Here is a 22,504-nt window from a genome sequence, read left to right on the forward strand (position 1 = left end):
TACGAGCCACTTGTTTTCTTTCATCTTCAGCAAGGAAAGACATGTAAACACACTTTGAATGCATAAATCCTGCTTCCTATTAAGGATAGATTCTACTGTACTATGCAAAACATTGTCACTTAAATCCCTAAATGCTTGAGACTCTGGTGATGAGCAAGTTTTTTTAATGCATCAGAACTGCACATAAATCCAGTTTCAGACAGACTATAGATTTGCTAAATTTAGTTTCAGAGGGTACATAAATCTTGTTGCTAAAATGGGTAAATTATCTATTGGAAGGACAAACCATCACAGTCTAAAGAACTCAAGAGGTAAAATTTCACATTGGATATTGAAACATTGCCACCTGAAATTTAGTCACAGACGAATATTGCTCCCTGCTTTAGTTGCATATTCACTGCATTGTGTATATTTCTGATTTGCACTAATTATTAGCACTTAGCAATTCAACTCTGCCATTAGCTGTTTAGATGATATTTGCAGACTTCTGGGTCAGTCTTAAGTGCTGCATGCTTGGCTGAGAGCCACAAATAGCTTAGATTTCTCATTATTCAAGTGCAAGAGGGTTTGTGAGACAATAAACAAACTACAAATGTACAAATGACTGAAAAGAAAATCTCCATTTGTGGCATGTGAACCTTTTTGCTTCATATGCCCCCATCCCATCCCCCCAATCTCTGTGGTGCATTAATATTTTGATGTTACTGCAGCAGTGCAGACAGAGGGAGGAGAGAAATAAAGAGAAGGGGTTGGGCAGATAAAGAGAGAGGGAGGAAGGTTTGAGCACCTTCTGTTCATTGATGTGCACTGCAGGAGTAGAGAGGCACGGGTAACTGGAAAAAAGCAATGCCACCTGACTGCAGAAATTCACCACCAAACAAGAGGAAAGTCAGAGCATAGATTGAAACAGACTCAATATTTTTATATCAAAACAACTTTTTTTTTTAGATGCTTTCTCACCACAAATGGATCTACATACAAGGAAAGTAGCACTAGAGATTCTAGGGGTTCCTTGGAAAGAGGAATGACTGAAGTTAAGCTAGAATCTGGTTATTTTATTGTGAACTAACCTATTCAGGTTGTGTTTAATTGCCCTTGTCTGAAGGACATTGGATAAAGTGTTTTTGCATGTAGGAAACAAATGCAAGAATGTACAAGAGGACTTTAGTTCTATAGTCCTGATGCCATTTGTTCCGATTTTGGTGGGAATTAAAAGCATGCAAATAATGTGCGATAATGTCACTGTAAATAGGAGTAGTTCATTATGTTTGGCCATTAGATGGAGCCATGACACCCGTTTTATTTTATTTAAATACCACTGTTGTAATTGTTCGTCTTACTTTAGGAATTATTCTAATTTCTCAGAGCGTTTCACCCCTTTCAAAAAAATCAATGTCACAACAAATGCAGATATGTTATTCATACCATTTCTCATTTAAAAAAGTCATTTTATTTGTTATCATATTAATGACATCTTTCCAAAATGTACATGCAGCATTTAGTGTATTTGTGTTAGAACAACATAATTGACTACAGTTGGTCACTCCCATCAAAAAATAAAAAAAGAACTGAAAGTAAAAAAAACAAAAAAAAAACATAAAACCACATTTCAATTGTTACTGAACAACTGTATTCCATCATTGTCCAGCAATGTATTAGTTAAAATCACTGTTGACTGGAACAAACTTCCACATACCTGAGATTCTGCTTTCTGATTCCATTCATCACAGTCAGACAAAGATCCACATACTCAAGTTCGCTTTCTTTAAAACCACTACATTCTTAAAACAACGTTACAGTGTGTCACTGAAAATGGTATATTATATTTAATGTACGGAACTGGGAAAGGCTTTGATAAACCTGACAACACCTTTCGAAGAGTGTGACTTTACCAAATGCCTGATTGACTGTATTCAATTGCGAATGAAAATAAAAAATAAAAACATTTTTCTCGAACCCGATAAAGTTGCGCTGTGAATGCTTATGTTTGATCGTCAATCCTTTTAATGGCATGATAAAAAAAGAAGAAAAAAACCTTTCAAACCTATCTTTCAACAAAAGTACAAACAGAACACCAACAAACGTGTAATTCTGAACTTTGTGCAACTCTGCTGTAATTGATTCCTTCACTTCTAAACATTGTCACTTTAGTTGCAAGAGCCTTAATAACTTAAAATGACATATTAGAATTGTATGATCCCTAATACAGTATCTCAGTACCTCCCGATTCTAACAAATTACTTCAGTCCATTATAACGGCGTTGACATGCTGGTACCTCACCAGTGTTAGCAGTACTGATTGATATTAGATATCTAAATGAAATCCAGAACAATTTCCCCTATTTCTGCCTCTCTGTTTTGAGTGTCTGTGCCAAACTGCCATGCAAACCGTTATACTTTCAAATGGTTATTTTAAAGCAGCCAAATATTATCAATGGTGTAAACATTACTAAAATTCTCTTTCGCAAGTGCTCACAAAGCAGTTTGTACCTCTTTATACAGTACAGGCATGAACACTGTCTGTCCATATACAAGGAAGAAAAGTGTATTTAAAAAAAAAAAAAAAAAAAACTTTGACTATGCATTTACACTCTTTATAGTCCAAAAGCATGTAATGGTAGAGAACTACTAGATCTCAGAGTGTCTTTTTGATTTCCTGTAGCAGACTTCCACTTGTAAAAGCCTTAACTCCTTAAATATCTGTGCAAGGCAAGTGTAAACGAGGTCAGGCTTTATTATCGGTAGTTTGATATTATATGAGCCCACTTTGTTCAATATTGTCTTTGGTCTGGAGAGCTCACCGAGTCTGCTTGTACCTACGTAAACAGTAGGTTTGCTGGTGAGCTGACTTCCCAATGTTGTCCTATCCAATCCTGGGGCTCACTGTAGTGATGTAGAGGTCGTCAGCACCACGGTTCTCTCTCTGATCGACCTCTGTGAAGGCTGTCACTCCTCTGCCAGGCACTCTTCATCAGCTCCAGCGCCTCCCTGCACCTCTTCTGCACCGACGGGTCTAACACCGGCTTGCGAGGCAGAGTCACCTGCACAAACATATGTAATTCAGGCTGTTAATTAATGAAATAAATAATTAAAGAAAAATGAAATGTGTATATTTAAAATGTAATTTATTCAAAGAGGAATTTTCAGCATCATTACTCCAGTCTTCAGTGTCACATGATCCTTCAGAAATCATTCTAAGCGGATTTGATGTTCTAAATGTAACATTTCTTATTATCATCAATGTTGAAAACAGTTGTGCTGCTTAATATTTCAGGATTTATTTGAAATAGAAATCTTTTGTAAATATGTTTGTGGTTTCTTCACCTGGTAAACAGCAGTCCAAGCTTGGCTCAATTCTGCTAGTAGCCGATCTCGCTCCTCACATCCGCTAAAATACAAAACCCATGGAGGGAGAAAGTGAGCACGGTCTTCTGCAAATTCCTGCAGAGAGAAACAAAGGGTGAGGAGTGCACAAGTTAAAAAAAAGACAGTGAGTTACAAGCTTTCGCATTCATAAACTAATGTGATTCATAATGACAAGCACACATTTCCTCAAACAGTACACCGACAAAAAAAAATAAAAGAAATCTAAGGAACACCCTATTTGTAGATGTGAAACTACAAACAGCAAACATCTGTTCACAGAGACATCTTACGCACTACAATCTGCACAAAGACTTACAATGACACAGTATTCTTTATCATCCTCCAGGCAAACAGCTGTGACATCGTTCAGATCAGCTCCTCCTAGAGAACGGAAAAAACTGGTCTGGCAATCCTGGTGACACGTGAGCAACTTCCTGTCTGTGAGCACAAGGCAACATGGAATACAGGGTGCAGGAGCTACTCCTTGTGGAATAATCTGAGAAACAAAAATATACAACATGTTTTGGTCAACATCTGGGGAATTCTGGTTAATTCTGTCAGGCTGGACTAAGAAAACATCTACAACATCAACTACAATGCAAATGTTGGCATGCCTGGAACTGTTGAGGAACAATAACACATTGTCATGTGGCGAATCTGAAAGCATTTCAATGCAAATGCATGAATGGAAAGAAGTCTCAAACAGTTGCGTTTAGTCACACTTCCCAAAAAAATGCAAAAGAGATCTTGAATGCTTGAATGATCTCCAGAATGCTTTGAAAAACATAAATCAAGAACTTCAGGGAAAATGCATCCAGAAAAAAAAAAAAGGTTAATATGTGTGCGATGGTCGCTCACCCCTTTAGAGACAGACTGGCAGAGAAGCTGCATCCAGTCGGCCATTTCCAGTTCGTTTTCTGCACTGAGCTCTAATGGAGGATGATCCGTCAGAATCACCTGAAATGCATGAGGCTTCTCTGTGCTGTTTGAACGCCTGCAACCTCCACAGTGCCCTCCCCTACAGCAGAAACAGTGGGCATATTTCATATTGATATATTTCTTTCTTTCACATTGATATTTATATTAAGTTGCCAAGAGTGAAATCTATGAACTGGAACACAGCACTAGTAATTGATTACATGTAATCTGGATTACGTAATCAATCAGATTCCAAAAATTAAGTAAATGTAATTAAATGATATTACATTTAAAAATACTTGTAATCAGACTACAGTTACTTTATTATTGAATTACGTTGGCAGTATTTATTTATAATTCGTTGTCTTCTTTTTTATCTTTTCCATTTTCCTTTCTAAAAAACCTCCTGCTTATATACATTCAGAAGGTGTTCCAGGTTTGTGGAAATGTTCACACAGACCAGCCACTGAGACCCACACAGCTTTTGATCACTGGATTTACAGAAATCAATTCACCTTTAAGTGTTTTCTCAACATTGCATATCTTATCAGCTCCTGACAAACACATTAATAATTATTTTAATTATCACTCAGTGAGTCATTTAACAATTTATGACTGTCATTGGAAGGCTTTTGTCTTTCCAAAACATTAAAATGTACAAATTCACATAATTTCATATTTGCATGCAATGCAGGGATTTCCCAACTTTTTTGTCAGCTGTTTACTTGTTTACTTGAAGTACCCCCTGAGATTTTAAGGTAATAAGTTAGGTCAATATAAAATGAAGTCAATAATAATAATAATAAATAAAATTAAAGTTCATTTTATTTTAAAATTAATAAAAAAGCTAAATCATAAAACCTAAAATTAAAATAAATTATGTAATATTTAATGCACTTAATGTTGTTGAAAATGAAGAATGGAATTTATCTTCTTTCTCTGTCAGTAACCGACCTCGATTTGTAAGTAATCTACCCAGCACTGCTGGAACTACAGTGGAAGCTTACCCCATGGTCACAGACATCAAAGGTGTAACATCTGTTCTCTCTGCATACTGATACAGGATGCCTTTGCTGCCAGGTGAACAGTAGATTAAGATTCAGTACACATAAACGGCTTGCTGAAACACTGTCAAATAGTTTAAAGCATCAAACCCTTTTGTACCTGAGAACCAAGTAACAGCTTTTCCACACTTCCTTTCCCAAATAAGAGTTCCCAGCCCGGTACAACAGTGGCCCCTCTTTAGTGCTGCTGGATTCTCTGGATCTGGACGGAGATGTAGGAGAAGCCACAGTCACATCCATGGGATCCTCCCAGTGAACCAGAGAATACAGCCGGATGCTCATCTCCGACAACTACACAAACAGAGTTAGCACAACATCAGTCCTAGCATGTGCATTTATTTAACTATTTGTTGTGCTAAGTACTTTTGAAATCTTTCAAAAACAGGTCATTTGAACAGAAATTATGTTGTGTTTTTATAAGGCTCTATAACATTATTTTTAACTTGAAAAAAAAGTGTGAGATGCTAAATTATAATTTTTTTCTCTTTGAAATGTAATAATAAATAATAATAATTATGATTCAAACACAAATGGCCTCCCTTAAAAATCATATCAGTCCAAAAAACTGCTATAATTATGACAAAGCATATAATTATGCTTATTGTGATTTTTTATTTATAAACAGGAACTGGGAAACAAACAGAAACTATAATTATTGAAGAGGGATAAAAAAAAATGCATTCATTCATTCATGGTTTAATTTTTTTTTAGCATTATAATAACATTAGATTATTTAAATGCAAATAATTTATCAATTCTATTCATAATAATAATAATAATAATAATAATAAATTCATTATTCATTAAGTCATCCCTGTTTGCAGAGGTCCCCTAGTTGAGAACCTAAACCATATGATCATTATAAATGCTTTAATTGTTATAGGAAGAGTCAGCAAAGTGAGCCACAGTCTGCCAGTGTCTCATGCATTATTCAGGATGATAGATCTTCTCTATTTACCTCACAGTGTGTCTCTTGGCATACAAACTTAGAAAGAGCAAGTTTCTCCATGGTAGCGTCAGTGAGAACAGAGGGGTAGGGAGGATCCCTACAGCCGTTTTCCATGGCTGCCTTTAGCACAGTCAGAAACCAGCTGAGGAGAGAACAAGAAGAGATCCTCTTCAAAGACATGCATACTAATTAATCTCACATGTATGCTTCAATTTAAAAAACTCACACAGTCAAAGATGAGTCGGCTGTGTCCAGCAGGAACTGCCGTCTTCTGTTAGTGCACACCAGAGTGATGGTCTGCTGGTGAAATCCCACCTATGGCACAAGCAAGGGCTCTAATCTCTCTGCAGCATGTCAAACTGATCATTTAGGCTTCAGATTGTTTACTCACAGAGATGTAGTCAAGCTCATTATAAGACACTGCCTCCTCAACACTATAAGGCTTCTCTGCTGCCCCTGAAAATCAATGGGACACAACAACAAATGCAAACAAGTACTTTTGCAGACGTCCCTAACAATGTCCTGCTCTTCCAATGAAAATTCACTGACCTTTACGCAAGAGGTAAATGTAGCAATCTGTCAACAGCAGATACAGAGGCTGCAAATCTCCTTCCATGTGGCCCGTGCTCATTCTCACCATCTGAAATAAATGTACAAATGCAAAAGAATCAAAAGGATAGCACCGTTTAACATTTCATTAGAATGTCTGTGTTCTTCATATTACACATTCATGTAATAGAAGCATAAAACAACATGTTTAATTACAGGTAGGTCCATTTTATTTGAAGTAGGGCCTTGTTTACTTGTATTATTTCCCAGATTTCATTCATCATTAATTTCAAGAGTCTCTTATTTCAGGACTAGCCTATATACATTTCTTACTACACAGACACAAAACCATTCACCACAAACTGTTTCAAAATATGCACACATTTTAATATCACTACAAATGTGATGCAGCATACTTACTCATACTTAGCTGAGCACGTGTATTACTTTGTATATGCATGATTCATGATTGTATGTTTATGACATACCCAAATTTTTCCATTAACCATTGTGCATGTACACTTTCATTCAAAAGTTGTTGTATTTTTAAATAAATTACTTTTTTCTATAGAGGGTACATTAAATTGATGAAATGAGACAGTAAAGACTTTTATTGACTATTTATACTATTCATCAAAAAATCCTGAAAAAATGTATCATGTTTCCACAAAAATATTAAAGGGTTAGTTCACCCAAAAATGAAAATTCTGTCAGTAATTACTCACCCTCATGTTGTTCCAACCCCGTAAGACTTTTGTTCATCTTCGGAACACAAATTAAGATATTTCTGATTAAATCTGAGAGCTGTCTCACTCCTCCATAGGCTTCTAAGACATTATAACTTGCTGGCCCAGAAAATCTATTAAAGACATCGTTAATATAGTCCAAGTGACTACAGTGGCTCAATCTTAAGTTTATAAAGCGACAAGAATACTTTTTGTGCGCAAAAAAAACAAAAATAACGACTTTATTCCAGTTTTTCACGTAGTATAACTGTGCAGCGCTTCTGTGTTGTACGTCACACGTAGGCTCACTATTGGCCGACGCTGGTCATGTGTGTGATGCGTGTGACGTACAACACAGAAGCGCTGCGCAGTTATACTACGTGAAAAACTCGAGGTCCAGAGAGAAGGAAATGAATAGTGGAATAAAGTCGTTATTTTTATTTTTTTTGCGCACAAAAAGTATTCTCGTCGCTTTATAAACTTAAGATTGAGCCACTGGAGTCACTTGGACTATATTAACGATCTCTTTAATACATTTTCTGGGCCAACAAGTTATAATGCCTAAGAAGCCTATGGAGGAGTGATCCAGCTCTCAGATTTAATCAAAAATATCTTAATTTGTGTTCTGAAGATGAACGAAGGTCTTACGGGGTTGGAACAACATGAGGGTGAGTAATTACTGACAGAATTTTCATTTTTGGGTGAACTAACCCTTTAAGCAGCACAACCATTTCAACATTGATAATAATAAGAAATGCTTCTCGAGCAATATATATCCACAAATTATTATTATTTCTGAAGGATCATGTGACACTAAAGATTGGAGTACTGATGCTGAGAATTGAGCTTTATCATCACAGGAATAAATTACATTTTAAAATACATTAAAACAGAAAACGGTTCTCTTAAATTGTAATAATATTCCACATTACTGTTTTTTGCTCAAATAAATGCAGCCTTGGTGAGAATAGGAGACTTCTTTCAAAAACTCTTACCGACACAAACTTTTAAACTTTTAAATATATATGTGTATATACCTTTTTGGTTTTTTCCATCTGATTCTGGGGGTCACAAATGTCATAGAATGTTTTAGTAAATTGGAAAAATGAGGAGATGTGGCCAAGAATTCTTGCACTAGTAAGCTGCAGCTTGGAAACAATGTAAAATTGTAAATACATAGGTATCCATTTAGTGATATTAATTAAATCGAATATAGTTTTACCTTAGAGAGCTGTTCTTCATTCTCCCTGAAAACATGAATCATGAGCAGCAGCAGGTGATTATTATCCACCCTGTACAAACAAACAAAAACAAATAACTTAACCTCATATTAAATCACATACTGTGTCATTATTAGAGCTATTTCTAAGCCTAAAATCTCATTGAATAAAAGATAACCACAGTTTACAATCTCACTTGAACTCTGCAGCATGGGAGCTCTGTATTGAACAGTCTTTATCCTCCTCCTGCTCTTCTTCTGCTTCACTCTGTTTCTCTTGAGCTGACGTCTCTATTGGGATGGAGGGATCCTGCCTTGCGCCTGTTGTCTCTGCTTCTCCCTCATCTTCATCGCCAACAGGAACATCCTGCGGCACGCCATTCCCTGCAAAGTCATTGTGCCCACCACACGAGGCAGCAGGGTCTGGACTCTGGGAGGTAAAGCAGTAGAAGTCTGCAGGTGGCAGGGGGGCCTGCAGGAAACAACGGCTTGGGTCTGGAGGTTCACCGCCCGAGTCCTCTCGAAAGGGCTGCTGATGGGGGGGTTCATTGTGACTAGTGCATATTCCCTCCTCACCTTCATGTGGTTGCCAGCTCTCTCCATCCAGAGAACCGTTCAGCCTGTCCATGACGTCACGGAGGGGTTGGCCCACACTGTCCATAGAAGTGTCCGTCATTTCAGGGAGCCTCAGTCCTGCCTCCAGGTCTTCATTGTCTCCTTGTCTCCCATTCATCATGCACTCGGCCCCAGGACCGTCTGGCCCCTCCAGAGGACCCCGACTGTCCACGTTAAGCTTGTCTACTATGTCTCTCTCAACCACTATCTGAAGGGATTCCTCAGTGTCAGGAGAGATGACATTCTGCTCACTGCTCACAGAGTCTGTCGACCCTCTTCCCCGTCGTTTCTTACCAGGCCTTCTGCGCCTTGCCATTCTGTCGCACAAAGATATATTTATGAAAACAAAACAGGGAAATGATCCATTCCTCTACCTAATGTTAAACCTATTTAGCATATTGTCAGTTAAATAAGAAACAAGAACACTTATATGTAAGTGGAGTTTAAAGGTGAAGTGTGTCACTTCTGTGGCATTAGTGGTACCAAATATTGCAAAAATCATTTTCAACTGACATCCATTCAAAAGTATCCATTTATTCAGAATAAATAATTGTTTTGCAAGCAACACTGTAAATATTTCATTAAATTAAAGATATTTTGCCAGCTGTTTTGGAGGGTCCTTAAACCATAAATAGTGCTAGCCGAGCAACTGTCATCAATATCAATTGTAATGCTAACAGTAAGGGTGGGCGATATACCGGCAGACACGATTAAACGGTTGAAATCTCTCAACCGATAGAGATTTTGGACTATCGTCTCTATCTCGGTTATGCTCACGTGACGTTGTCGTTCTGTGCCGTCTCGAAAGCTTATCGTTTGAATGCGTATTTAAGCCTTGCGGTTTAAAAACAAGTGATTTTAAACTGTTCAAGCGCAATAAGCAGCGAAAGACTTTGAGTGCACACACCTGAAATGCGCCGCCATAAAGCCGGTGCTCATACAGAGCGCGAGTAATGAACTTAGAGCCAAGAGTTCTTTTTAGCGTACTGTATCAGTATATTAGATCAGTGCATTCACTCTTAAAGTGACAGCAGCCTAATAAACCTGATTTGTTCTATTGTAGTTCTTTATTTTTAGTGCTTAAAGTTTTTCAGGTAGGTCTATTTCAATAGTGTCTTTGTTCTATTGTAGTTTTTTGTTCTATTGCTTTTAATTATTTTCTTTGTATAAATTCACTGTATTTTATCACTGACAGTTTACTTGTCTTCTGTGAGCTTGAGTTTTTTTTTGCTTATGTTTGTGAAAGGGGGAATAATATGTCACCTTTAAATTAAATTTTTATATCAAAAACTTTATTTAAAGCAAAAAATAACTATGGTTATCGTGAAATAAACGTATTCATATTGTCATATTGTGATACAAGTTATTGGTCATATTGCCGACCCCTATCTAACAGATCCGAGCATTACAGACTTACTTGACTTCACAAACTGCTCGCAATTTTTTTTTTTTTAAATGTGTTTACAGTCTTTGGGAAGTTATCCTATAAATGGTTTACTGTTTTAGTGACACACTTCACCCTTTCAACGAATAATGTGTAATTGCCACTACTGTAATCCTACACCATTAGCTCTAATGCTCAAGACATACCTAATGACTTCCAGCTCAGTGCTGGTGATCTCAGCATCTTCTCCTGTTGTGGAAGCATGACGGCTAGACATGTGCACCGGGGTGACATCAGCGGAAGTGTTAGTGTCTGAGCCCTCTTTGAAGGGATTGTGCCGAAACGTAGGGCTTCGCGACAGAGACGTGGTCCTGATGGTGCGTGCAGAGGCCCTGATCACCACACAGTCACTGACAACAGTCTGAGGGTCCGATCCTGAGGAACGGGGCCCACTGACTGGATCAGTCAAGTCTCCCTCTGTCAGAAAACAACATGAAGCGAAATGCAGGTATTAGTAACTCATATTAGGCAGGATAAACAGCTACTGAATCATGACGAAAGCACAGAGACATCCAACAAACACAAGTTGTTTAGAAAAACTTAGCTTTCCAGCTACTTCCACCTCATCCTTTTATTTATCTAAAAATTATGGGAAAATAATCACAAATAGTGCAAATTATTAAGTCACTTTTTTTGCTGTTAATTTGCTGATATTTGCCTTACACATAAATATATTGCAGTACTGAAGACAGACGTGTGCTGGAGCTCTTGCAATGACTATTCTAACTGTTTATTTTAGAAAGAGGATTAAATATAATTTTGATGTTAAAATTGCTTTCTTTAGTGTCATATCTGCATAAAATAAAAATTATAAATATAATAAACTTTTACATCCTAACAAATAATTTAATATCATGCAAGCAAAGACTTGTTCTACATTTAAAAGACTGCTATTTGGCTATTACAGTCAGCATTTCATAATCATTAAGTTATGACTGATATTTGCCATAGAATTTAGGAATGGAAGCAGTTGGTTAAAATCCAAGCAGAAAACATGCAAACCAGCTGCCACACTGCTGCAGGTGCAATGGCAGAAAACCCAATCCATCACCAGACAGCGAGTTTCAGCTGCATCAGGCACTGTGTATGTTTTAGTACCATCCCAAAAAACCCTGCATCAGCGAAGGGTTGGGTTCTGTTTAGTCTAATATAGACCATAGGCACCAGCAACCCATCTATGAACTCTTCACAAGCACATTGCATATAACAGATTCTGCGCATGAAACAAACGTGCACTGAGTGAAACAGACATGCGCAATTCTGGTTAGTAGCTTTGGAAGGATGGATTGTGTGGGATTGCAAACGTTAGATTGGGGAAGGGGGAAATAACCATGTCCAACCTTCCCAGTCTGCACTTGGCAATGACTGCAACACAGGGAAGATGTCACCAAAATCATAATCTAAAAAGGAAAAATAAGACTCAATCAATAGGCAGGAAAGAATGATGAAGTGAATGAAAGAAGAACAGAAACTGTGTGTGTGTGAAAAAAGTGTGTGTGAAACTTGGAATATGACAGGAACTAATAAAAACTGAATGAGACATTGTGACATAATAAGCTGTGAAATGTGTCACTGAATTAAATGAAAGCATGAATGTGTGAAGATCATGGTCACAGATTATTGAGCACTCACTGACACTGTCCTCATCTTTCATATAAACAATCTTAAAGATAACTGTCATCCTGGTGCAGAATAATGAATTATATCAATGGGAATATGCCACTTTGTAAAAGAAAGAAGAAAAGAGAAAGACAATATAAAAAAAGTGTGAAAATAAGACACAGAGGTTGGAATAGTAAAAAACACAGTGGGAGAAAAAGATGGAGAATTGAATCCAAGCAGCTCACCTTCACTGGATGGGGCAATGGCGCTGTCGTCCCACTCAAGGTTTGTGGAGGTGAGGGAAGTGAAAGAGTGCAGTGACAGGCTATCAGAGCTTGGCAACCTCTCCTCAAAATCCAACAGATTCTGAGGTTTGTAGTACTCTGGCATGTAAGGAGCAACATCCAGGTATGGCACATCCTGTCACAAATTAAAGGACATGGAGATATCAATGATATATAATATATACAAAGTTATAATAATATACATTTTTAAATAGACCTGCAGTATAACTATTGAAGGAATAAGGACTGATAAAAAGGTGACAAAAAAAACTTTCTGACCTGTCAGAGCAACTAAATGATACACTCTCTCACATTTCTCATACTATTTTGAAACAGCTTGTAAAGAGCAGTCAGTTGTTGCACTGTTAGACAGACACTTCATGTCTAGGACATACAGTGGAACAGCCAATCTAATTCTAGACTGGAAAATGAAGAGTAATACCAGTTCAAGGTCAAAGCGGATGAACTCCAGCCCAGAGACAAGTGTAAGAAACAGAGTGAGATGATCATGACTGCAAACCAACGCATTTCTGTAAAGGAGGAAACATACCACAAAAATCAGATGACCGCTTAAAGGAAGCACTTTTATGATCTGAAACCACAGAAGAACATACATATTATCTCTAAGTCACTCACTTGTAATAGTATTTATGGAGCAGTCCTTGATTCTCTTGAAAAAGTCGGAGGTAGCTTTCTAAAGAACTTTCACTGAGTGCCAAGTAGAGCCAGGCACGACCTGTGGAACAACAACACAGCAGTCATAGTTAACTACATGAAACAAGGCATCTTAAAGGGATAGTTCACCCAAAAATGAAAATTCTGTCAGTAATTACTCACCCTCATGTTGTTCCAACCCCATAAGACTTTCGTTCATCTTTGGAACACAAATTAAGATATTTTTGATGAAATCTGAGAGCTGTCTCACTCCTCCATAGGCTTCTATGTTATTGAAGTCTTGCGGGGTTGGAACAACATGAGGGTGAGTAATTACTGAGTTTATTATTGGGTGAATATAATATTATTTATTATTGGGTGAACTAACCCTTTAATATATCTGCAAAAAAAAAAAAAACTCACTGACACCATACTTTTGAACAGTAATGTACCATTATAAACCATTATAAAGCACATCACAGAATCGGGCGGTAAAGGTTTTGGTCTTACTTCTGCCAAGATTGGTAGCTATGTGCTGGAGTTCGTCAATCTGTCTGACGGCCTCTCGCCGTGTGAAGTGTAATACGAGGACCCAGTAACCTGATGAGATGTCCTGCAACCTTCAAGACACAGAGAAAAGAGAAGACCTGTGTGCTTCAAAATGTCTACTTAAAAAGTATTTGAATTTTCAAAGGCTGTGGTGCAGTCTGTCTAACCCATAAAGCAGAGCGTGATCCAGGTGTTCACACAACCGCTGAAGAACCCGGTCGTGATTTCTGATGGCTGGCGTCTCATCCTCACAGGCGGCAAAGTAACTCTGCAACTGCGGATCAAATGTTACAGAGTGTTAAAGAATGATCACATGAACGTGAATGAAAAATGCTTGTCCTGTCTGGTAAATTTCTGAAGCGCACACAGCCATGACATTCCAAGCAATCCTTATCATTCTGGATGAACAACCTAAGATGAGAAATGTATAAAATATAAAGAAATATAAACTTTTCTTTCGAAATTCACCGCATTGTGATTCACTGATGAAAGTGGGGCTTTATGATTGGCAAGTCCATTAAAATCCATGAGAATGTACTAATGCCAAGCACCTGATGAGCTAAAATCTGAATGACTAAGTCAAAAGGCGGCAGGGTGTGTAAGTCACTACCATCCTGAATCACAGGTGCAAAAGACAGACCAAGAAAGAAAGAAAGAAAGAAAGAACAAACATTCTAACTTTGCAAACAGCAAAGATTCAGTAAGTTTATACAGAACAAAAAGACAGGATGACCTGGGATGGACCCATAAAATAAGTAGCAAGCTATGTTTGTCCTATTAATAGGACCTCATTTGATCACAGGACTTCTTAACAGGGCCATAGTGTCACAGTTTTGATGTGTCTATGATGCACATGCAGTGAAGACTGAAGACTGTTTACTTGACTGAAGCCTAAAATGACTGTATCCCTTTCATGTCATTTTACTCATATAAACAGATATTAACTACGCTATAAGTACACACTATAAACTAGAATAGTCAGTCTAGTGCAGCGACAGTTGACTGGCTAACCTGGTATTCCTTAAACCTTGAATTGAAAACACTGGATGTTATTCTTAAGATGTCAAGGCGTCTGTCTTCACCAAAACACAGCAGGAGGGGGAGGGAGGCCCAACTATTTTGATATCGTAAACAGCAAAAATCTCAAACTAACCTTCAAATTATAATCTAGAAAATGTCGATATATATCCTCGGTGCATGTATAGAGTTCCTTACCTTCTTGACGGAAAAGGAGATGTTTTCGAGGATCCTGTCTTTGACTTTGAGTTGATCCATGTCTGGCTCTGCTCTTTCTGCGGGTGTCAGCTGACGCGCGCTCCCGACTCGTGTTGTGTTCACAGGCCACGAGCTTAGTGATGACGTTCATTTGTAGTTCTTGCGGTTTTCGTTTCGTAAGGTCTGTTGTTATCATTACTTGAAGAGACTTTCGAGTTTTGTTCTACAACCTAAAATACACGCGGTCATATTTCAATCTTGAATTTTGTAACAACTGTTTATTTTAAAAACGTACGTTTCTATCAAGTCGCTACGTAAGGACTACAATCTATGTCGGTTTAATTATACGTCATTCATCAAGCACGTAATCTCACATTTTTGTCTGGCTAAAAGTTAAAATTACCTATTTTTATTAAAATTAAATATAACAGTTTGTCGACAAGAAATCTGACTATCCTATGAAGACTGCTTAAATTTAGATGTATTTATTTAGCAGACGCTTTTGTCCAACAGGACTTATAAATGAGGAATATCTTATACAAGAAAGGATTATGTAGATTTGTATATCAATCCTTGTCTTTACATAAACGTGCAAAGAAATTATTTTTTTATTATACAGATAACACAAAATTTAACTGTTCTTGCAAACAACCGATGTGAAGGCGAGTTTGAGGTACAAAATGCTGATGAAATTATCACCATACATCTTACAAACTAGGGTGTTAATCAGGGTTCACCAATCTCGGTCCTGCAGAGTTTAGCTCCAACCAGCTCCAACACACTTGTTTGAAAGTTTCTAGTATGCCTAGTGAGACCTTGATTAGCTGGTTCAGGTGTGTTTAATTGGGGTTGGAGCTAAACTCTGCAGGACAGCGGCCCTCCACCAGAACCGAGATTGGTGAACCCTGGCGTTAATTATGTACACTACAATTCAAACGTTTGTTTTCAATAAGATAAAAAAAATCTAATACTTGTATTTAGCAAACATTTATAACAATACAAAAGATTTATATTTATAATAAATGCTGTTCTTTTAAACTTTCAACCCATTATAAAATCCTTAAATGTATTACATTAAAAACATTGATAAGATTTCTGAAGGATTATGCGACACTGAAACAGCTGCTAAACATTCTGATCTGCCATCTCAGGATAAAATTACATTTTAAAATAGAAATATTGTTTCTAGAAATAGTTGTAATAATATTTTACAATATTCCTGTTTTTAATTGTATTCTTATTCAAATAAATGCAGCCTTTCTGAGCACAATAGATTTCTTTCAAAAACCACCAAATACAATTCTCAACCCCCAAAATTTGAACAGTAGTGTATCAATTAAAGTATTTTTAAAAAATGATTATGCATACTATCTGTGTATATACCGTGTTTGTATACTCTATTGTCACATTCATACTATCCCATGTATTTAAGAATTTAAAGGAATAAGGTCACAAATAAAATAAACTTGTCTGTGTAGTCCACATTTTAGAGATGAGTCAGTAAAAACTATTTATAACTCCTAAAACCATCATGAATAGAATCAGGCAGTTTCAAAAGTGATGCAACTGAACAGAGCAGAAAAAGGGTAGGGGTGGAATGTTAAAACTTTACTGCCTTCAGGTGTTTCAACCACATTTGGAGCATCCATTCCTCTTTTTACAACTGGTAGAATTCAAAACAATCTTTTCATAGCAAGAGCTGAAACATCAGTGCACACTGTATAATAAAAACCAATTCAAGTTGCATTTTATACAAATAAAAGAAGAGTGCCCCAAAATCATTAAATAACCAAATTGCAAACCAGAAAACAAAAACATATTTTGTCAGATTACCCAACCCCCCTCCAAAGAACAATTTACAATTTCTTTTTTTTTTGTAATGGCACACCATCCAACTCACCAAAATGAGCCCATACCAACATAATTCAGATCTCATGACTGCTAGAGGTCTGGAGCACCATCTTTTTTTTCATCATTTTCTTATACTCCTCATTACTGGTACACATTTTAATCAGACTTCTCTTTTTCTCTCATATGCAGAAAGACGACACTGAAGACAAAGAGTCCTGCCATCATAGAGAAGGCACTGGCATAATATGGAAAGGCAGAGGGGATGAAGCGCTCATACTGGGTGTGCTGCAGTGGACGGACAGAAACCTGTGGAATAACACACACAAAAAAATCAGTAAATATCAAGAGTGAATAAATCACTGCGGAAATGTTGAGAACCTGAAATATACAGAAAGTTTTTTAATTAATTTTGAATCTCACCTGGGTTGAGGAGTAGAGGTGTGTGTAGCCAAGTCTGTTGTAGTCAACTTTGAACTGAAAAACTCCATATACATCTGGAAGCTTGAACTGTACACTGTATTTTCCACCTAAACAAGCAGTCATACATTTTTAATGCCATTCATTATTAACAAACTATCATTTAAAAGTTTGGGATCAGTAAGATGTTTTTGAAAGATATCTCTTACCCTCAGCCAAGGCTGCATTTATTTGATCAAAAATACAAAGCAGTAATACTGTGAAATATTCAGCATCATTACTCCAGTCTTCAGTGTCACATATTCCTTCAGAAATCATTCTAATACGCTGATTTGGTGCTCAAGAAACAATCCTTATTATCATTGTTGAAAACATTTTTGTGGATTTTTTTTTTCCAGTTTTTATAGAAATCTTTTATTTAAAATATAAATCTTTTGTAACATAAATGTCTTTACTGTGACTTTTGCTCAATTTAATGCATCCTTGCTGAACAAAGGTATTAAAAAAAAAAAATCTTACTGACCCTAAACTTTTGAACAGTGGTGTACATGCACTTATAATAATGACATACCATTTTTCTTGAGGTAGGTCCTAACAAATGGATCAGTTCTGACAAATTCCAGCTGAATGTCATCTCCATCAAAGGGCACCCACTTTCCACCAGACAGCATCTCAATCACAATGCTGTATTCCTGTAGAGACAATGCAGACAGTAGTAGTAAGTCAAATTGCTCTGTTTGTTGTGCATACTATGTTTCTTTAAAAGAAAATTGAATGTTTGTCCATTTCTAAGCAAAACATTCTTCAGAATTAGCAAGCAAAATATTTTCAATATATATATATATATATGCTATGCCTCACCACAAGATCAGTGATGGTATAGGCAGCAGGCGGTGTGCTCTCTCCAACTGGATGATGGGTAACCGCCCCAACCCTCAGAACACCAGCCTCCTTAAACACCCAGCGGGACAGGGACTCAGCCAGCTCCTGGTTACCAGTCTGTTCATATCTAAGAATATACACATCATGCATTATAAAATGCTAAACAAATGGAGAACTTTCAGCATGGCACAGGTAGTTAAGGGTGTACTCACACTAGCCAGTTTGAACCGTGCCCGAGTGCGTTTGACCACCAAAGCATGTTTCGTTTGACTAGTGTGAGTGCTCCGAACCGTGCCCGGGCGCGGCTCAATTAGCCGGCCCTGGCCCGCTTGGAAGAGGTGGGCCAGAGCACGGTTCAGTTGGACTCGGGCGCGGTTCGCATGCAGTGTGAGCGCTAACCGTGCTGGAGCTGGAACTGTAGTCCGTAATCAAAGCTGCAAAGTCCTTGCTGCACTTCAGCTGGTACCTTGCAAACCTCCTCATACGAGCAGCACGATTACGTGAAAATTTTCGTGCCACAAAGGCGATAGATCTCTTTAACAACAGGCTGTGAGAGGGCTGTGGACCACCGTGGACCAAACGACTCAAAATTATCCACAAAGTAAACTAACAGAGCGATGGACTCCATTGTGTTCAGTGAGAGCGCCGCTCTTCCTGTTTATCCCGAAACCGTCGCACCATAATGACGTAAGCGTGCTCCGGCACGAATGCTGAAACCCTATGTGAGTGCAGGCCAGAGGGGGAGTGGGGAGGGGGGACAATCGTACTCGGGCCCGGTTCATAGCAACCGTGCCTAGTGTGAGTACACCCTAAGATGAAGGCCTTAACTTCACAACTGATCGAACATAAAAGAATAGATATTAGTGGTTGACCTATACATCGCCAAGGCCAATATTTGGCATTTTTAATGATCAGCATTGGCCATTACATTTTTCTGTTTGGCCAATAAGTGTCGAAAGTGGCAGATTGTCCATCTTCATTAGTTTACTGTCTTTGTTTAACAGTTCTGTCTTAATTAGGAAAACGAATGGCATATGAAAAATGTATTACAGCATTTGCTTTTCTGTTATTAGTAATAAACATGCAAACACTAATACTTTCTCATACAGTGTTAGCAGCATTCAGCAACTATGCATCTATAGAATTTAAACAGGACTTTGAATATAACAGACATACTCAGATATTTCCTTCAAACAATGCTCTGCTATATTTAGTCGGCCGCTATATCATTCATGTCATATTTACTGTATGTAAATAAGCCCTACCTGTTTGTTACACAGATTTATCAGATTACTGAGTGCACTGCTGGTTACAGTGTTTACTTTTTATTCATGTTTATATCCATCTCTTTATTTGTGAAAAATACTATAATAGCATTAGAGAATCAAGAAGTTTCTAATTAAAGTTTCAATCTGTTTATTTTAGAGATGTATTTTTTGTCAAGTTCAAAGTATTGTTTTTCAGAATGATATATTTTACAATTACTTCCTTCTAATTTAGTAAATATTTTTATTGTTATGCATGTGTTATTTACTATCTTTAAAATAAATAGCGTGATATCACATTTGGCCTATCAACTTTATTTCAGCATCGGCCATATTGACCGATCACTAATACATATGATTTCAACCAAGTGTCACAATGTATGTCTGAATATATAGCAATGCAGCATAACAGACCTCTTTGACCCAGGGGCAGCCTTCTGCACGGGGGAGTTGAAGAAAGCATCACTGAAGAAGTGCAAAGACCCGCTGAAAACCACACGCGCATTGTTTCTTGCCTGCAGACCGGCAATCAGGAGGGTGTTCTTTCCAACTGCATGAGGATACTGGAAAGCAAAAAGGGAACGGAGGTGAGTGCGAATTCATTTATCAAAAATGTAACATTAAAAGATTTTGGCTGTTCTCAAGCACCACATTTTGAAATATTGACCTGTGTGATGGGACGATCAGGGAAATAGGAGTAAGAGGTAGAGGATCCTGTCAGAATGTCCAGCACCAGAGAGTTATCTGGGTCAGCCACCATGCTGAGGAAAAGAGGTAACTTGTAATTTGATTAATTACATTTTTACAATAAGCAAGTAACAGGGTATTAGGAGACCACTTACCCAACACCTTTGAACAGGACTGGTTTATCAGTGGGCTTGCCAACTATAGTTGGGGCTTTAAGAAGATTCTCTGGATCTGCAACAATCAGTGTGTGCTGTACAAAAATAAAGAATTCAACTTTAATACAAATGATAAGGCTTAAAACAAAGATTTGAAACTGTGGTGTAAATGTCAAGAGAGTAAAATAATTGCTATATTAATTTACACACGAAATAGCAACCCATTTTAATACCAAGGTCAAGTTCACCCTAAAGTATTTCACATATTTAATATATATCTTTATTATATAATGTATAAATTATTATTTTCTTTTGTTGCCATAATCTTTTTTACACCTAATTTTCATAATAAAACAAAAAACTGGAGTTACTAAAAAAAAGAAAATTATAATTGTATTTGTTTACCTGCATGTCATGTGGCCATTAACCAATATCAGAGAACAGTGAACATGTTAAATATTGTTTATTGTTTTGTAATATACATGTTTATATTAATTTTAAAATGCATGGGGTACTTCAAGGAATTATTTTAAATCAAAGTGATTCGGCTGGAAATAAAATGTTGGGCATCCCTGGCCTAAACCAGTGACTTAATGGCCATCTTGCTATTGGTTAAAGCCAAACAGCCTACAGTAGGTGACATCAGATAAAGCAAAAAATCTTTCCAGAGACTATGCAAATAATTACATTACGAAATTCCAAAAACTTTTTCTCACTTGAATTTAGTGTACTGAAAAATCATGGACAATAAAACTAGAAGAGAGCGTTAAGAAAATAAAGAGTCAATTTTCATGTTCATGTTGAACATTTCATTTTATATAAATTGTTTGAAGCTCTATTTTTCCTCCTTCCATTACTTACCTCACCAGGATCAGAAACATCATAGTTATGGTGGTCAATGACAGCGGTTTTCTCCTCATCAAATTCAATCCCACATTCACTGCCTAGCTCTCTCAGAGGGTCACCTGCCAGAGTCATCGTGGTAAAAGGATTACATTGACATGATCAACAGGCCAATGTGTGTACACATTTGCAAAACCAATGCAGCACTCACCAATATCAGAGCTGGCAGCAACAAGAACATTTCCTCCACCATCAATGAAGGCCGTAATGGTCTCTACGTTGATGTTGCCCCCAAAATCTGTTCCATTGGGAATTTGTAAACATAAGATGGTTATTCAAGCGTAAAAATGGCAGCACGACATGAAATTCATGTTAACTATAACAGGCTTCACCTTCCACTGATGGAGAGAAAATAATGAGATGATCGTAGAGGAACTGGCCATACTTTATCAGAGAGAGACCAGGATCATCAGCAGTCTTGAAGGAAAGGTCAAACCCACGATCTGAGAACAACAATGTGATTATGGGTTCAAACAAGTAAGAAACGTACAATACCTTTCTGTGTCAGTACAGGCATGCTGGTGCAATTACTCAATCAGAGTCACATTCATGCATCTTCAACTCATATCGCATATAAATTAACATATTAAACTTATTTTCTTGTGTTAATGTGATAATTTGAAGTGTTGTAATAAATAAAATGCTATAATTTGTAGCTCACCTGCTAAACTGCGGAAGAAGATTGAATGAGTGTCTCTAATGTTGGGATTGTCCACCAGAACGAGAGTCTTTCCGTTTCCTAAAACTACCTGCAACATTAACGCCACCGATAAAACAAACAAAGTGCTTTTGCTGAACCCGCCAGACAATGTGGGAATCATTGTAGCACGCCGTCTTTTGCAGGTTAATGTTGCAAGAGTCGCGGTGTCCCTCATTGACAAGCAACCTATCGCCATTTTCCTCCTTTGGACAACGTCAGCGCTAACGCGGATACGAACTCTGACCCAGAGCTGCAGCCAATCGCGTGCTGCCTCATGGACTCATTAATATTATAATGAGACTAACGCCGCCTGTCATCCCTATTTTTTACAGTCTATGCTGTCATCGTCCGCACATAATGTATCTTTTGCAGGAAATTTGTTAAAATGTACATGCAGTTGAAACAACTATTTGTACACGTTTATTTCCAAACAAATAATATTTGTTAATTTAATTTAATTTAACTTGTTTAACTAATTTAACTTAAATTAA

The 22,504-nt window shown here is 37.4% G+C and overlaps 2 protein-coding genes across 7 annotated transcripts; both read right to left on the minus strand.

Annotated features, from left to right (window-relative positions):
- Nucleotides 1-1,427: 1,427 nt before the first annotated feature.
- plekhm2 (pleckstrin homology domain containing, family M (with RUN domain) member 2) lies at nucleotides 1,428-15,259 on the minus strand. Of its 6 annotated transcripts, none has more exons than XM_084099181.1 (21): nucleotides 15,154-15,259; nucleotides 14,106-14,212; nucleotides 13,900-14,009; nucleotides 13,372-13,471; nucleotides 13,178-13,265; nucleotides 12,697-12,871; nucleotides 12,190-12,249; nucleotides 10,996-11,266; nucleotides 8,988-9,722; nucleotides 8,794-8,863; nucleotides 8,609-8,632; nucleotides 6,847-6,937; nucleotides 6,689-6,753; nucleotides 6,524-6,612; nucleotides 6,307-6,439; nucleotides 5,449-5,639; nucleotides 5,292-5,357; nucleotides 4,225-4,384; nucleotides 3,683-3,862; nucleotides 3,325-3,441; nucleotides 1,428-3,041 (listed from the first exon to the last, which is right to left on the minus strand). In XM_084099181.1, the coding sequence occupies exons 1-21, from the start codon at nucleotides 15,211-15,213 to the stop codon at nucleotides 2,904-2,906; spliced, it is 3,030 nt and encodes a 1,009-aa protein (XP_083955307.1). In that variant the 5' UTR covers nucleotides 15,214-15,259; the 3' UTR covers nucleotides 1,428-2,903. The 6 variants fall into 6 exon arrangements, with proteins under 6 accessions (XP_083955307.1, XP_083955305.1, XP_083955308.1 ...); XM_084099179.1 differs by having other exon boundaries at nucleotides 8,609-8,719; XM_084099182.1 differs by lacking the exon at nucleotides 8,609-8,632 and having other exon boundaries at nucleotides 15,154-15,257.
- Nucleotides 15,260-16,740: 1,481 nt separating this feature from the next.
- On the minus strand, nucleotides 16,741-22,241 carry ddost (dolichyl-diphosphooligosaccharide--protein glycosyltransferase subunit (non-catalytic)). Its single transcript, XM_084098700.1, has 11 exons — nucleotides 21,975-22,241; nucleotides 21,646-21,756; nucleotides 21,465-21,551; nucleotides 21,272-21,375; nucleotides 20,411-20,505; nucleotides 20,236-20,329; nucleotides 19,983-20,131; nucleotides 18,283-18,430; nucleotides 17,993-18,113; nucleotides 17,425-17,531; nucleotides 16,741-17,310 (listed from the first exon to the last, which is right to left on the minus strand). The coding sequence occupies exons 1-11, from the start codon at nucleotides 22,207-22,209 to the stop codon at nucleotides 17,161-17,163; spliced, it is 1,401 nt and encodes a 466-aa protein (XP_083954826.1). The 5' UTR covers nucleotides 22,210-22,241; the 3' UTR covers nucleotides 16,741-17,160.
- Nucleotides 22,242-22,504: the final 263 nt, after the last annotated feature.

The sequence above is a fragment of the Abramis brama genome (assembly GCF_963993115.1).
Source record: "Abramis brama genome assembly, chromosome: 22".
NCBI classification, from domain to species: domain Eukaryota; kingdom Metazoa; phylum Chordata; class Actinopteri; order Cypriniformes; family Leuciscidae; genus Abramis; species Abramis brama.